General features: G+C 54.4%; 1 protein-coding gene across 8 annotated transcripts in view; it reads left to right on the forward strand.

Annotated features, from left to right (window-relative positions):
• Positions 1-13,038, forward strand: part of MYRF (myelin regulatory factor) — a 67,802-nt gene that overhangs the window by 25,561 nt on the left and 29,203 nt on the right. For 5 of the 8 annotated variants that reach the window (XM_052811939.1, XM_052811943.1, XM_052811942.1 and 2 more), the window contains exons 2-4: positions 4,080-4,167; positions 4,994-5,320; positions 8,973-9,034. The exons of 1 other annotated variant lie outside the window; for it this stretch is intronic. In XM_052811939.1, coding sequence (XP_052667899.1) covers positions 4,080-4,167; positions 4,994-5,320; positions 8,973-9,034 — 477 coding nt within the window. The remainder of the gene's footprint in view (positions 1-4,079; positions 4,168-4,993; positions 5,321-8,972; positions 9,035-13,038) is intronic. 2 more of the 8 variants (XM_052811947.1, XM_052811944.1) reach the window with 1 other exon arrangement.

A 13,038-nucleotide genomic window follows, 5' to 3' on the forward strand; every position in this document is an offset into this window, starting at 1 on the left:
AATTGCAGTCCTTTTCTTGACGCCTTTCGGAACACGGTGCTTCATTTATAATTCAAGCCTGCAGACCCCCAGTGGGTCCCTGAAACCCAGAACGCAAATTCACCCTCCGGTGCGTGGCTTCAGCGCCGCGGGGAGGCTCTGGGCTTGGCACAGCCTCTTCTCATCCTCCGTGTCACTGGTGTCCCCCCGCTCTTCGCTGATGTTCCCCAGCCCCTGAAAACAGTTGATCTCATTGTCATCTCCAGGTTCCCACATCTGGTTCTCGTTAGCAGATCCCAGGATGAAGTTCTTCAGCTCTCTCCCTTCCTCCCACCCCCAGGTGACCCAGGCAGGATTATGGGTGATTAGAAGACAGGCAACAGAGCAAGAATAGGTGGGGGAGGGACTGTTATAAATAGAAATACCATAAACTTATCAGCCTATCACTCGAGGTAAATTCTGGTTTTAATCTCTCGGACCTGTAAATATGACAACTCACAGGGGCCAGACACCGTTAACTCTTTCAGAGCCCCGTGGCCGCTTGCCCATCTCTGATGGCGGAGCACCTGAAAATGGGATGGGGAGCAAGTTCTCAAGCCGCGAGGATGTCACCAGGAGGGACGAGCTGGCAGACCCACGCCGGCAGAGCAGGGGCAGGGAGGAGACGGCGGTGTGGGGAGCACCTCCGTTTGAATGTCGATCGTGTTTGGAGGTTTGGGGAAGGCAGAGAAAACCAGTCCAAACATTGGGATTCCTGACATTCTCACACGTACGGGGGCCTCTGCTCGCCCGGCTCTGCTGACGAGGAGGGTGCTGCGGGTTTAACATCTTCTTGTTCTTCAGGCAAAATTTATTTTTGGGGATCTCCTCAACCCTTTTGTGAGGGAGGGGTTAGAAAGCTGAGCGGATGGAGGGGTAGCATGGTATGAGAGCGGGGTGGCAGTGCGGGGGCCAAGAGGAGGACAGGGCATAGGGACCTGGCAGGTTTGGGAGTTTCTTTGCAGCAGCACCAACTGAAGGAGTTGTGAAATAGAAGGTTGTCCTGGAAGAGGTTGCCCTGAGGAGTCTCCGTGCCCGTACAGGGAGGTCAGCGTCTTAGAAGTGGCTGAATTACTTGGTCCTGGTACCCTCCTGCCCTGGGAGGCTTCACTGTGTGCAGAGAGCACTAATGAGCTGGTTTGCGAGACGGTCTCTTTGGGCAGCTCTGTGGGTGCCTGCGGCACCTCTCCCGGCTTGCTGCTCTGGGATGGAAGGCAGGATTTATCCTGCTGAGCTTCGGGGACATCGAAAGGGTCATGGGTGACACGAGCTCTCGTGTACTCTTTGGGGCGGGCGCTGGTGCAGAGGCAGGGCCGTAGACAGGAGATGCTCTGTGGGGATTGCTGCTGTTCTTCCCACAGCGAGAGGGCGAATGCCAGTCTCTCTTTTGCTGGGACGAGGAGATGCGGGAGCCTGTCTCGTGCAGAGCTGCGTGGGTGTTGAGCTTCCCAGGGTCCCTCCTCGGTGGCTTCCCGCTTCCTCCTAATCCCCACTTCGGAGGGGGAGGGAGCGTTGTTAGTGTCGTTCGGAGCTCGTGACTCTATGGAGAAGTATTAGCTTTTAATTAATCACCTAAGCTGGCTTTTGGTAAGAGCCCAGCCCGCGTGGAAGCGACGGGCAGCGGGACATTCCTCGCACAGGTTTGCCAGCGAGACCCGCTGCCCTGACATCCCCGTTTCACCCTAGCTGATGCAAGTACCTCTGTCCCCAAGCGAAGGAAAGTCCTCTATTTTTAGTGGGCAGCCCCTTCCCATGGCACACGCGCAGCCGGACCCCGCCACGGCTGTTATCACGTCTCAACCCCACAGCAGCACAGCTGACACACCTCTCGCGTCACGGTGCTTATCTCACCCTTCGCCTGGGTCTCAGCTGAGGGCTTCTGAAGGTGACTTTTAAGGCAAAGTAGCAAAGAAATAGGAAAGCCTAGCACACCTCTGTCTGTCGAGGGCCTCCTGTCCTTTCTGGAGAGGTCCTGGGCTCCTCTTCTACCATGGAGAAGCTCCTGGAGTTTAGAGGTGTAAGGGAAACCCAGTGGGGTCAGATTTTTCTTGGACAGGCTCAGTAGCTTGTGGAAGGGCAGCAAAATTGGTCAAGTGCCTTTTTTTTGAACCTGGGTCCCAACCCTGGAACTTGGGATGGAGAAAAGTTTTCTGATAGCTTTTGCGGTGGACGTTTGCCAAACACGTCGTGTGATTTATGGTGCGGTCTCTTTGGCCAAGAGCGAGGCAGCGGAGAGCGGGGAGTGCTCACCCGCTGGCAGAAGGGTTTCAGCTGATGTTAAGGGGTCACAGCGGCCGAGGAGCGGCTGCTTGTAGAAGAGATGCCTTGGTAGAGCCACGCGTGGTGAAGTGTCGGGAGCAGGCTATAGCAGAGGTCTTCAGGAATGAGCAAGGGACACCAGTACCCATGGTGCTGGCCATCGGTGAGCTCTTCCAGTCAACCGTAACTTGAAGCAGGACAACGACACGGTTGCTACCACGTCACTGCGACTGCAGGAGAGGACGGTGCTGTCGCAGAGGAGTACCCTTGTGCTGACCTGGGGTCTGCGACTATATAAGAGAGGTGCTGGCGCAGCTCAGGACCTCGTAGGCTCTGCCTGCCCTGTCCTCGCCACGATGCTAGCCTGGCAGGAGCATCACACGTCCCTGCTCCAGATGCATCCTTTTGTAGCAAGAGTTCGCGTGGGAGAGCGTCATCACCACCACCACCACCTCCCCCAGGTCCCCGGGCTCTGCCACGGAGGCAGATGGTGTGCAAAGGGTTAGGTGTCTCGCAAGTGAGCGGCTACCCAGGTTTTTTCCCTTCTAGCCAGGGTTACTAAGGGAGAGATCCCTCCATCCGCGCACACACCCTGTCCGTTTGGCAGAATTCCTAGCTGGATTTATTTCTGCCGATTTGCTTGTCTTGGTATGAAAGGGATTTGCAGAGGGGAGAGCTGCAATTGGCCAGGGGTGGGCTGAAACCCCCCGTTCTGGGTTTTGCGGTTCAGCGGCTGACCTTTCCCCGGCGCATGGTCTGCGGGGGGAGGCCGGGGGGTCAGGGTCTTCTCCTGGGCAAGGGACGTCGTGCTTTAACGTGGAGCTGCGGGGTCTCTCAGGAAGGGCTGCCTTCGTTATCTGAGCTCGGGGAGGTGGGGGGAGCCGGGCCTTCTCTTCCACTTTCTTGGCAGTGTCTTTGGCACCGAGGGCTGGCACCGACCCCAGAGGGCTGCAGACTCCCACTTCAGAGAGACAGATAAAGAAAGCACTTTCTGTCAACAAAACCTGGCCCAGCTTCCCCAGAACAGGGGAGGGGAGGAGGAGCCCTCCAGGAGAAAGGAGAGGGAAGTCCACCGCTTGCCCGCGGAGGAGAGGAGAGGAGAGGGAGGAGGGCTCCTGCGGGGTCGGGAGCTGATCCAGAGCTGTCATGGCAGCAGCGGAGAAACTCCAGCGCGTCCTGCAAAGCGGAGGCGAGGGTCCGAAGGGGAGGAAACCAGCTTTCCCAAAGCAACCCCCGAGCCCACGCTTACAACCCTGCCTCTGCGGGGATTGTTCCCCCCCCGTTGCCTGCAAAGGGGAGCCCCGCCATCAGCCCCGGCGAGGCCAGCGGCTCTTGCAGCTTCGCTGACAAAGCCGTTTCGGGCCACGTCAGCGCCAAGTTCGTGGTGGTGGTTGGGCAAGACCTGGCTCTCGTGCTCTGCGGAGCCATGTGTCTTGCATTGCTGGGGCTTGACCCCGTGATCTCCCATCTCCCACGTGTCCCGAGCCCGGCCCCGGGAAGCCCGTGTGTCCCGCAGCCAGAGCGTGGCTCGCAAATTGCTGTAGACAAAGCCCACCCGTGTGTCCAGTTTCCCAGGTAGCGTCACCACCTTGGCTTGGCCCACGCGTCCCATCTCTGTCTGGTTTTACGCTGGGATGCAGATGGGTATGGACAGATGGCAGTCCTCAAACTGAAGTATCTGCTGATCTTCTTGGATCAGTTTCTTAACTCTGCAAAGGTCTGGTGGTGTTTCTGACCTTGCGAAGCAAGGGCCGTTCGTGTCCTTCTCATGGCTTACGCTTCCACCTCCTCTCCCCTCGCAGGCCACGACATTAATGGAGCTCTGGAACCATCTAACATCGACACTAGCATCCTGGAAGAGTACATCAGCAAGGAGGACTCACCAGATATGTAAGTGCATCCTTTGCTCCGCAGCAGGAACAGCGTTCCCTGTTGTTTTCTGTGGAGAGAAGTTGAGCAATTTCCAGCCCTGCAATTCGAGGAATCGTTTAGAAATCACTGTGCACCCTGGCTGCTCCTCTGTCCCTCCTAGAGTCCTTCTTTCTTGTTCTTTGCTCCCTTACTCATTTCCAGTTCTTCCTCCTGTCTCTTCCTGGCTTCTTGCCTTTGAATTTCCCCAGTCTCTTCTGTCCCCTTTCTTTCCCCTCCTGAGGGCATCGCAAAAGACTTTTCCTTAATTTGAGCAATGGGAAAGCAAGCACTAGTAGCTCAGCCTGACAGATTAAATCCCCAGCGCAACACGAGTGCGGAGAAGGGAAGGGTCTCCCTGTGTGCGCCGACACTGGCAAAGAGGGGGGGAGCAGACCTGGATAGCAGCCAGCGCGATCTGGGCCGCAGGGTGGGAGCGGGATCTTTCGGGGCTGATGTGACAAAGCGGCTTCCATGTGCTAGTCTGTAAGCTGAAGCACGGGGAGCAGATCCTGCTGACTTCGCAAGCTTTGAGGTTGGTGTCCTGGGCGCTTCTGGCCTTTACAGCTCCGCAGGTGGATTTTACGCCCTTGGGGTTGCGTCAGTCCCACCAACCCAGGTGGCTGACCTGCCTTCCTGTACGCTCCTGCTGGTGCCACCACAATGCTGCCTGTTTTGCTATTTTCTGGGTGTCCCAGAGCACCTGAGTGGCTCCGTCCCCATTGCTGCGTGGCTGGGGAGGGAAGGGGTGGGAAGAAAGCACCGTCTACCTGTCCCTCTGCTGAGGTTGTCCCCTTCTCTCTCTCAGCTGTTTCCCTGACATCCCTGCTTCAGCCAGCTATGCACACCCCCAGCCCTCCAGCTCAACCACCATCAACGCGCCTCTTGCCAGCTCCATCGCCAATGTGACCAACCCCGCTTCCAGCGGTTCCCTCCACCTTCCTCCCCCGGGCAACCAGATCCCAATCCGGCATGGTCCTCTTCTGGCCAACCCTTGCGGACCCGGCTACGGTGCTCACCTCAACTGCAATAACAACAATGGCATGGTGGTGCCCAAGGGCTACCTTGGCGGCCACTGCCTAAACAACGTGGTCCCTCCAATCAAATCGGAGCCTAAGGCCTCCTACGCACCTGGGTAAGTGGGGTTGGGGTGGCAGAACAAGGGCAAATGGTGGGACAAGTGCTCCTCCAGGCTGGTGGGGTCTGGAAGGTTGGTGTAGTTCGTCCCACAGTGCCTTAACTGCTGGCAGCGTCAGTCTGTATTAAACCCTTGCTTCACGGAGAGATGCTTTTTTACAAGTGTAGGTCCTGAAGTTTCCTGGAAGGTTGTTTGGTAGATCTTGGCCGTATGCATTGAGTTAGAGAGGATCGGTAACATCCCCTGTGTCTGCAGGTGGTGGTAGAGCCGTCGGCTCTGGGTGACCAGCATATCTATGCTGCACATCTACAAGCGTGTGATGGGAGAATATTGTAGCATTGTATTTTTTTTAAGAAGGAAGAGGTGCAGAATAAATTTGAACAAGACAAAATCAGTCTCCAGGATGTTCCCGTGACTATGGCAGGGGAAGATGTTGACTAAATGGGGCAGAGCGATGTACTTCTCTTGGCCTGGTGTTGTAGAAAACTCCACTCTTGAGAAGAAAAAGATGGCATCTGAGCTGTATTTGTACTCCTTTGCAACAAGCTCTGGATGCAGACCTGGTGAAGGGGAAGAGGATGAGCCGGTTTTGGCATTGCTGATGGACTCAACTGGACAATTAGTCCTGGGAGGAGAAAAGATGTGGTTCCTGCTCTCTGGGATGGCCTTGCCTGAAACAGGCAGGAATGAAATGACCCTGGCAGGCTGGGAGAGCGCAGCGACGTGGCAGCTGCCATCCGCAGTGGCCAAAGGGGCCAGACAGAGACCGTGTCAGTAGAGAGCACTTTGGCAGGCATGGCACGCTGAGAGGGTACGGCCCCACAGTGGTGTCTGGGATAGGAGCTGGCATCCATAAAGCTTTACTGCCTGGAGACCCAAAGGGAAGAACGTGTCTGGTCTCCTCCTCCTCGTGCATCTCTCTGGTCCAAGCTGCTCCCCCCCAGTCATACGGGAGTGAAACAAGAAGATGACCTGAAGCTGGACAGATGAAAATCAACGTGTGCAGCAGCATATTTATCAGCAGGAGGCCTTGGCAGTTGGCAATAGTCATACCACGAGGAGCTGTGCCATGGTCCAGCCCGTCTCTGTAGCAGAGGTGATGGGTGGCCCTGATGCGCTTTCTGCACAGCCAATCTCTGCGCCTTCTCCAGTGGAGATGGTGGATGTAAGGGACAAGGAGGGCAGGATGGCCCCAGGACTGCTCATCTCTGCAAGCCCCTGCCTCGTTTTTCTCCCTCTGCCTTGTGCCCTCTAGTGTTGCCAGCAAGTACGGCGTGGCGATTCCCAGATTTGGAAGCCTCCAGCAGACTGAACCAATGATTCAGCCATAACGCAGCTCCATTGGGATGACTTTGGCCCTTTGGATGAACTTGGAAAGATCTTGCCGAAAGAGACAAGCTTAACAAAATCTGCCCTTATTTTATTCCCAGCCTTGCTGTGTACCCAGAAGGCTACACGCAGCTTAGGAGGAACCATGCCCAAAAGCATGACGCGATGCCTTGTCACGTCCCCTTCTTCTGCATGCATCTGGCATTCTGCAGGATGTGAGAGGTCACGAGTAAAGATCATAGCTTGCTATTAGAGGTGAAGACCTTGGTTTGGATGTAGATGAACTGGGTCAGCTTTCATGGCAGCATTTCTTCAGCCTCCCAGGATGACTCTTCCGCATTGTACTAGGCTCTTCCTGGAGGAGCAATTTCTCACATGTTGGATACCAACAAACCCTTCCCTTGGATGGGGCACATCCACACTACCTCCCTATGTGAATTCTGCAGTGTCCATCTTTCTGCCGCAAGGCCTTTCCCAGCCTCCAGGATTCCCTGAATTGTCCCAGGCCCTTTTGTAATTGGCCAAAACTTGGCTCGCTGAGGCACAAATCCTGATAAATTCGTAGGAAATATAGTATGAAGTTATGGCCAGCGTGGCAAGGAGACTGGAAATAAGGCTGGTGATAGGTGCTCCAGACCAAGCGTAGAAGGAGAGTGGTGGAAAGGTGCTGCAAGTGAAGGATGAGGGAAGTACGGTGAGGGCTCTTTGTTGGGGTTACCCTACCTCATCCCTCTCCAGCTACTGCTGTGTACTTCTTACCACGGAGAACCCATTTAGGGGGTCTTGGGCTCCTCTGGTGCAGGAAGGTCCTGGTGGCTGTCCTGGTTTGTAGCTGTCGTTGTGGGTGCTGTCAGGAGCAGAGTTTCAGAGAAGCGTGTGCATGGTGTACTGCACCTTTCCTCCCCGCAGCCCTAAGGGCCTCGTTTGCTTTTTCACCAGCTTTCGTCCAAGCCATACTGGTTTGTCTGGGATTATTTTGCAGCCACAAAGCTGACGGTGTAAGGTGGGGGAATGGAAAAGCATCCCCATTGAAAATCCACTTGTGACAAGGAACCAGGTGTCAGGAGATGGGGAGGAAAACAGCCGTGTTTGTCTTAGATGGAGCAGACTTTGCCGAGGTGCTGGGCTGCTGAAACCTGCTGGGGCTTGCTGAGGCTGTGCGTCACCGGCGGTGGAGTGGATGTGAATGGGCAGAGAAGCTATCTCTGTGCCAAAGATCTCCAAAGGACGGAGCATACAGCAAACGCTAAGGTGCAGTGAGCCTCTCTCTAGAGCGTAGGCAATAACCGCTCCAGCCACCAGAGCCACTGCCTCCCTGCCCACCTCTGCTGCAGCTTTGGCTTGCAGTGACCGTGGCTCAGTCTAGCTGGGAGCAGGACCTCAACTTTTTTCATGTACTCGATCTCCAAAACGTTGCTAGAGAAGAACCAGTGTCTGAGACAGGCGAGTCCTTTACTTGTGCGCCAGGGTGGTGGAAATTTTACCTTCGCCTGAAGATGCGTGAGGTCCAAGCTTCTGCTGCAGTAGGAAGCATGTTGAGGAGGGGCTGCAAAAGGAAAAAAAGAAAAATTGGTTCAAATGAATTTTCAAGGAGATGCTTTGGAAATGGCTGAAGAGCCCAGCTGCCTGCAGTCTGTGCTGGCTCGAGGTAAAATAAGGAAGGATGCAGGAGCCAACCGGCTCCCTGCAGTGCATCTGCGTTGCCACCGCACACGACGGGGCTGGTCCTCAGTCCTGCCATCCCCGAGCCGTGGGTGTGCTGGAGAAGGCAGCTGAGAGCTCCCCTTTTGACTTGGTTGCTTTTTGCAGCCAGGGCCAAATCCTGGTCCTGGTGATGTTGGAGTAGAGCCAGGGTGATACAGCCAGCAGCTGTGGTGGTGCTCAGGTTCGTACAGGTCACAAGGCAGAATCCATCCCGTGGGCTTCCCAGCCTTTCGCTTTTGTGCATCAGATCCCAGGTCCCAGCCCAGCTCCCCCAGAGCCTCCCATTGACCCACGGTGAAGCACACGGTCTTTCTCTGGGGAAGGGATACATTTCGGTTTGGCTTCTTTTAACTGGAGATCTCATTGGCAGGTCAACAAAATGTCTGTCCCTGCTCCTGAGGTCCAGGGAACCACTGTGGGGAGCAGGGGAGCAGTGACAGCCACGGCAGTCCCGAGCTCGTCAGCTGGACACGCTCGGGGTGACGGGGATCTGCCGCGGGCGCAGCTGGGATTTCCGACAGGAGCCCGGAGGGTGCTTTGATCAAACTGGACCTCTCAGTTGTGCTGGAAGCTGGTTTAAAATGACCTTCCCTTCTCTTTCCCCATTGCTCTGCAGCACTTTACCTGACTCTCCCCCGGACTCTGGATCAGAAGCCTACTCCCCTCAGCAGGTGAATGGTAAGTGCTGAAAAGAGAGAGAAGGGGGAAAAAAAAAATAATAATCCAAACCCCAAACCCAACATCCTCCCCCTCTTTGTTCTGTGAAAGTGGTTGGCTCTGAAATCTTTATCAGACGGGAGAAAACAGGCGGCTGCAATACGTGGGGAGATTATCAGTTAGTAAATATCCCTAGACTTTCGCCTATTGTTCTGCTGCTAGTCTTTGCAAGGGGGGAGAGCGAGCAAGAGAGGGAACAGGAGAGAAGAAGGCAAGGTGGGAATCCACTGACACGGGGAGAGATCGGCGGTGTGGCTTGTCCCCGGGCAGGGTGGGATGTGGAGCCCGCGAGCCTCCTTGTCCTGCCCTCCGCCTCGGGTGAGCGAAAGGCAAAGAGCGGGAGCGCGTCCCTGAAATGGAGCCCGGCTCGGGGAGACAGAAATGAACCCGCCGTTCAGCAGTAAGTTCCTTCCCAGCCCTTCCCTCCCCTCCAGTGGGGCCAGCTGATCCTGGGGGTCTTGCGCTCCCCCTGCAAAGGGCAGAGAGAGCTGGGTCCCCCCAAGTGCAGGCAGGGTCGCTGGGGAAGCCACCGAGCGTTATTTGGTTCCTCTGGTGACCTTCACTGCTCTTTGGTGGAAGAAACTCCTCGGTGAGGAAGGAAGGTTGCTTCTGGTCTCCCTTCCCCCTCGGCAGCAGCACCCTCTTCCCCAGGCTCCAGCCCAGTCCCCACCAGGAACAGCGCCTGCTCTTTTTTTTTTTTTTTTTTTTGATGGAAGAGGTCAAGAGTTCTGTTTATCTTGCTAAAAAAAATCCCTGGAATTCCTCCTGGCCCTTCCTTAAATATAACAAAGAGGCCGGGTTGCTCACCACGGGGAGAGCTGCTTTGACGTGCAGGCAGAGCAGCAGCACCTCTGCTTGGGGAGGAGAGGAGGCTCCAGAGAGCACCCGCAAAGCAGCTCCTTCCTCGCGAGGGAAAGGATCAGATTCCCGGACCTGGTTTTTCCCTGGAGCTGGGAGCACAGAGCACGGGTCCTGCATTCGGCAAATGCGTCAGCCCCTATCTCCACCCTGGTTAGAAGCCTGTGAAAATTGCGATGTGCTGGGGACGCGGTGAAGATGCAGCGTCTGCTGCGAGGGCATGTTCTCGGACCCTCGTGCATGGGTTGTCCCTTGAAAGCTGCACAAGGTCTCCCAGCTTGTACCCGAGCCGCCAGTGCCAAGGCTGACCATGCTGCGGGGTCAGGACATTCACTTAAGATGTTGCAAAGACGTATTTCTTGCAGTATTTCGCAGGGGAGGACGCGAGGCTCCTCTCCCAGCCCTGAAGCGGCTGTCCTTGTATGCAGGTTTGGTCTCTGAGGGTTGTTCTGAAGCTGTTGGAAGCTGTATCCGTCAGCTGGGCTGAGTGGTGCCGAAGCTGCCTGGCCAGTTGCGTTATTGAGCTGTGCTGGTTTCGCTCCAAGTTACACGGGTGGAAGTTGAGTGCTTGTCGGGATGGCAGGAGCAGAGCTGGGTAAGGGGGATGTCGTGCCCGGTACCATCACTACCCGGCTGAAAAGCAGAGAGATACTCCGTCCCAGGGATGTCACCCGTCAGCCCCGGCCATTGTGTGAAAGCAAGGCTGCTCCCGATCTCCAAACTCCTAGGGATGGAGACCTCCCCTCCTCCCTGGAGCCCTAGTGCTTGGCTAGGCTGTCCCTGAGACAGCTCCAGAAGGCAGACTGGCCTGCGAGCAGGACCCTGCCGGTGAGCTTGGGTAGAGGAATCCAGTTCGATGGGTGCTGGAAAAGGGCACCGAGAGATCTTGGCGGGTAGCAGAAAGCCTTTGCGGGGAGCAGAATGGGTGGAAGTGGCCCTGCCCCGGCAGCTTTCGGTAGGAGGGCTCAGCGTAAATACATTTCACTTTTCCAGACCTTGCAACGGGAGGAGTTTTCTGATTCCTGGTCAAGTGCTTTGGCCTCATTAAGTCAACCGCTGACTGGTTGTTCTGAGACCAAAGTCCATCCAGCCCAGTGTCTGGCTCAGGGCTGGCTGGTGGCACCTGCTTAGGGGAGCAGCCTGGCAAAGACGCGGCAGATACCTTCCCGGCTATCCCCCTCCATGTCCCCATAGTCTGTAACAGGCTTGGCCGGTGCCTGGACGTGTTTTCTCCCTCCTGCAGTTTGCTGGTGCTTAGCTTAATCAGATGTCCACAGCGGGGTGCAAAGAAGTTTTGTCCTGCACTTAAAACACCTGCAAAGTCACCGTCCCTTCCCACCCCTTGGTTTCCTTATACCCCAGGGCCAAACGCCCCAGGAGTCAGTCCCTCATTTCTGCAGGGACCTTGGTACCCTGTGGGGACACCTGAACCTTGCAGGCTGATGGAGACACACCTCCAGCCATTAGGCAAAGGCTGTGAAAAGAGATGAGCTTTGTCCTGTTGAAGAAAAGGTGGGTGGGGGCTTGTTTTGTGGGGCTGGGGACCAGGCTGTGGGTTTCCCACAGGCAGGAAAACCCAGGGAAGAGCTCCTGTTCTGAGGCAGTGGCTCAGCTGCACATTTTGTCACTGCCTGGGCCTTTCAGTTCCAGTTTCTCTTAGGTGATGTGCTTCAGCTGGGCATCAGCACCCAGCTTGCTACCAGGTTTTGACCAAACCTGGCTGAGCGTGCTTTGTCGGCACAGGTTTGGTGTGCTGGATTCTGGGGAGGTCTCAGGAGGGTAATGTGAGTTTAGCTGATTTTTTTTGTTGTTGTTTGAAGGACCGTGCTGTCAATCTCCTTAGCAAGCACAGGCTTTTGGAGTGGTATTGAGATCTTCTGTTTTAACGCTAGGGTAGGAAGGAAGGACTTCCATGCAGGAGAAATGTTGAACTTCCACGTGAGGCTTCTGTTACCTGCTTCTCCAGGAGCTGCCTGTTAATGCCTCAGATTCCCACTCATCTACATCCAAGATGTTCACTCACGTTTTCCTGGGAGATTTTCATGGGAAAATTTGTAAATTCTTTCAGGTCATATTTTTCTCAACATGACATCTTCAGCATGCACTGTTCTGAAAAGTTTCTCTCACATGTAAAATCTTGATTACTGAGATTTTTCTGTGCACAGATTTTCTTGCGTTGATCTTCTCTCAGTCCTTGTCAGCTCATTTCTCATGTGTCTTGCACTAAAGTTGGTGATCATTCTTTTAGTTTTCTTGTATTTTTTCACGGCGTTTCTTCACTCGCAGAATCTTGCTGTGGAAGGGTTTGATTTTGCTAAAGAAGCATGTTCCAGGCAAAAAGTTTCTTCTCTTTACGGTTTCTTTCTTCTCTTTACAGCTTCTGCAGTGAGGATAGAGAAGCTGGCATAAGAAATCATTGCAATTCATCAGACTCAGATCTTTGCTCTTCACTTGCTCATGGCACAAGCTCACTCTTTTTTAGGGTGCCTTAAAACATAAAAATAAGCTGCTGAAATGATGCAATGCTGACTATTCTCAGAAGGTTTGAGTAGGCACTTAATCCTGTCATTATGGCTGAGTTCTGATGAGAATGGTGTTAAAACTTCACTGGTGTGGTCACTAGTGTGACCAGTCCTTCAGTACTCCTGTTCAAGTCTTGCCAGCACACCAACTTTCTCACCAACATGTGTGTTTTTCTTCAGTAAAATTATTCATATTATATCCTTTGGTCAAATCACTAATTTCTAATCATTCTCGAGGCATATTGGGTGAGATTCAACCATGTTGCTTTACTTCACACACTTTAGTTTTTGCTCTTAGCCTCCAAAAATGTTTTGGTTCTAGTTAAAGCCCTCAGCTGAGCACTGGCATTGCTGTGCATTGAGCTTATGGCTAGCTGGAGGCCAAAGCAGCTGCAGAAAGGGAGATGGATTTGCATGCCCCTCCGCACACCGAGCATTTCTTTTGATGCTGATATAGTCAAAACGACCCTAATCATGGCATGGCCTTAGTATCCAATTCCAAATAGAGGAGGAGAAAGGTAAGATTACATTTGAATATCCCTTTTTTGTTTATTTAAATTTAGAGATCAAAGTCTCCTTCTGGTT

The sequence above is a fragment of the Harpia harpyja genome, chromosome 16 (genome assembly GCF_026419915.1).
Source record: "Harpia harpyja isolate bHarHar1 chromosome 16, bHarHar1 primary haplotype, whole genome shotgun sequence".
NCBI classification, from domain to species: Eukaryota; Metazoa; Chordata; class Aves; order Accipitriformes; family Accipitridae; genus Harpia; species Harpia harpyja.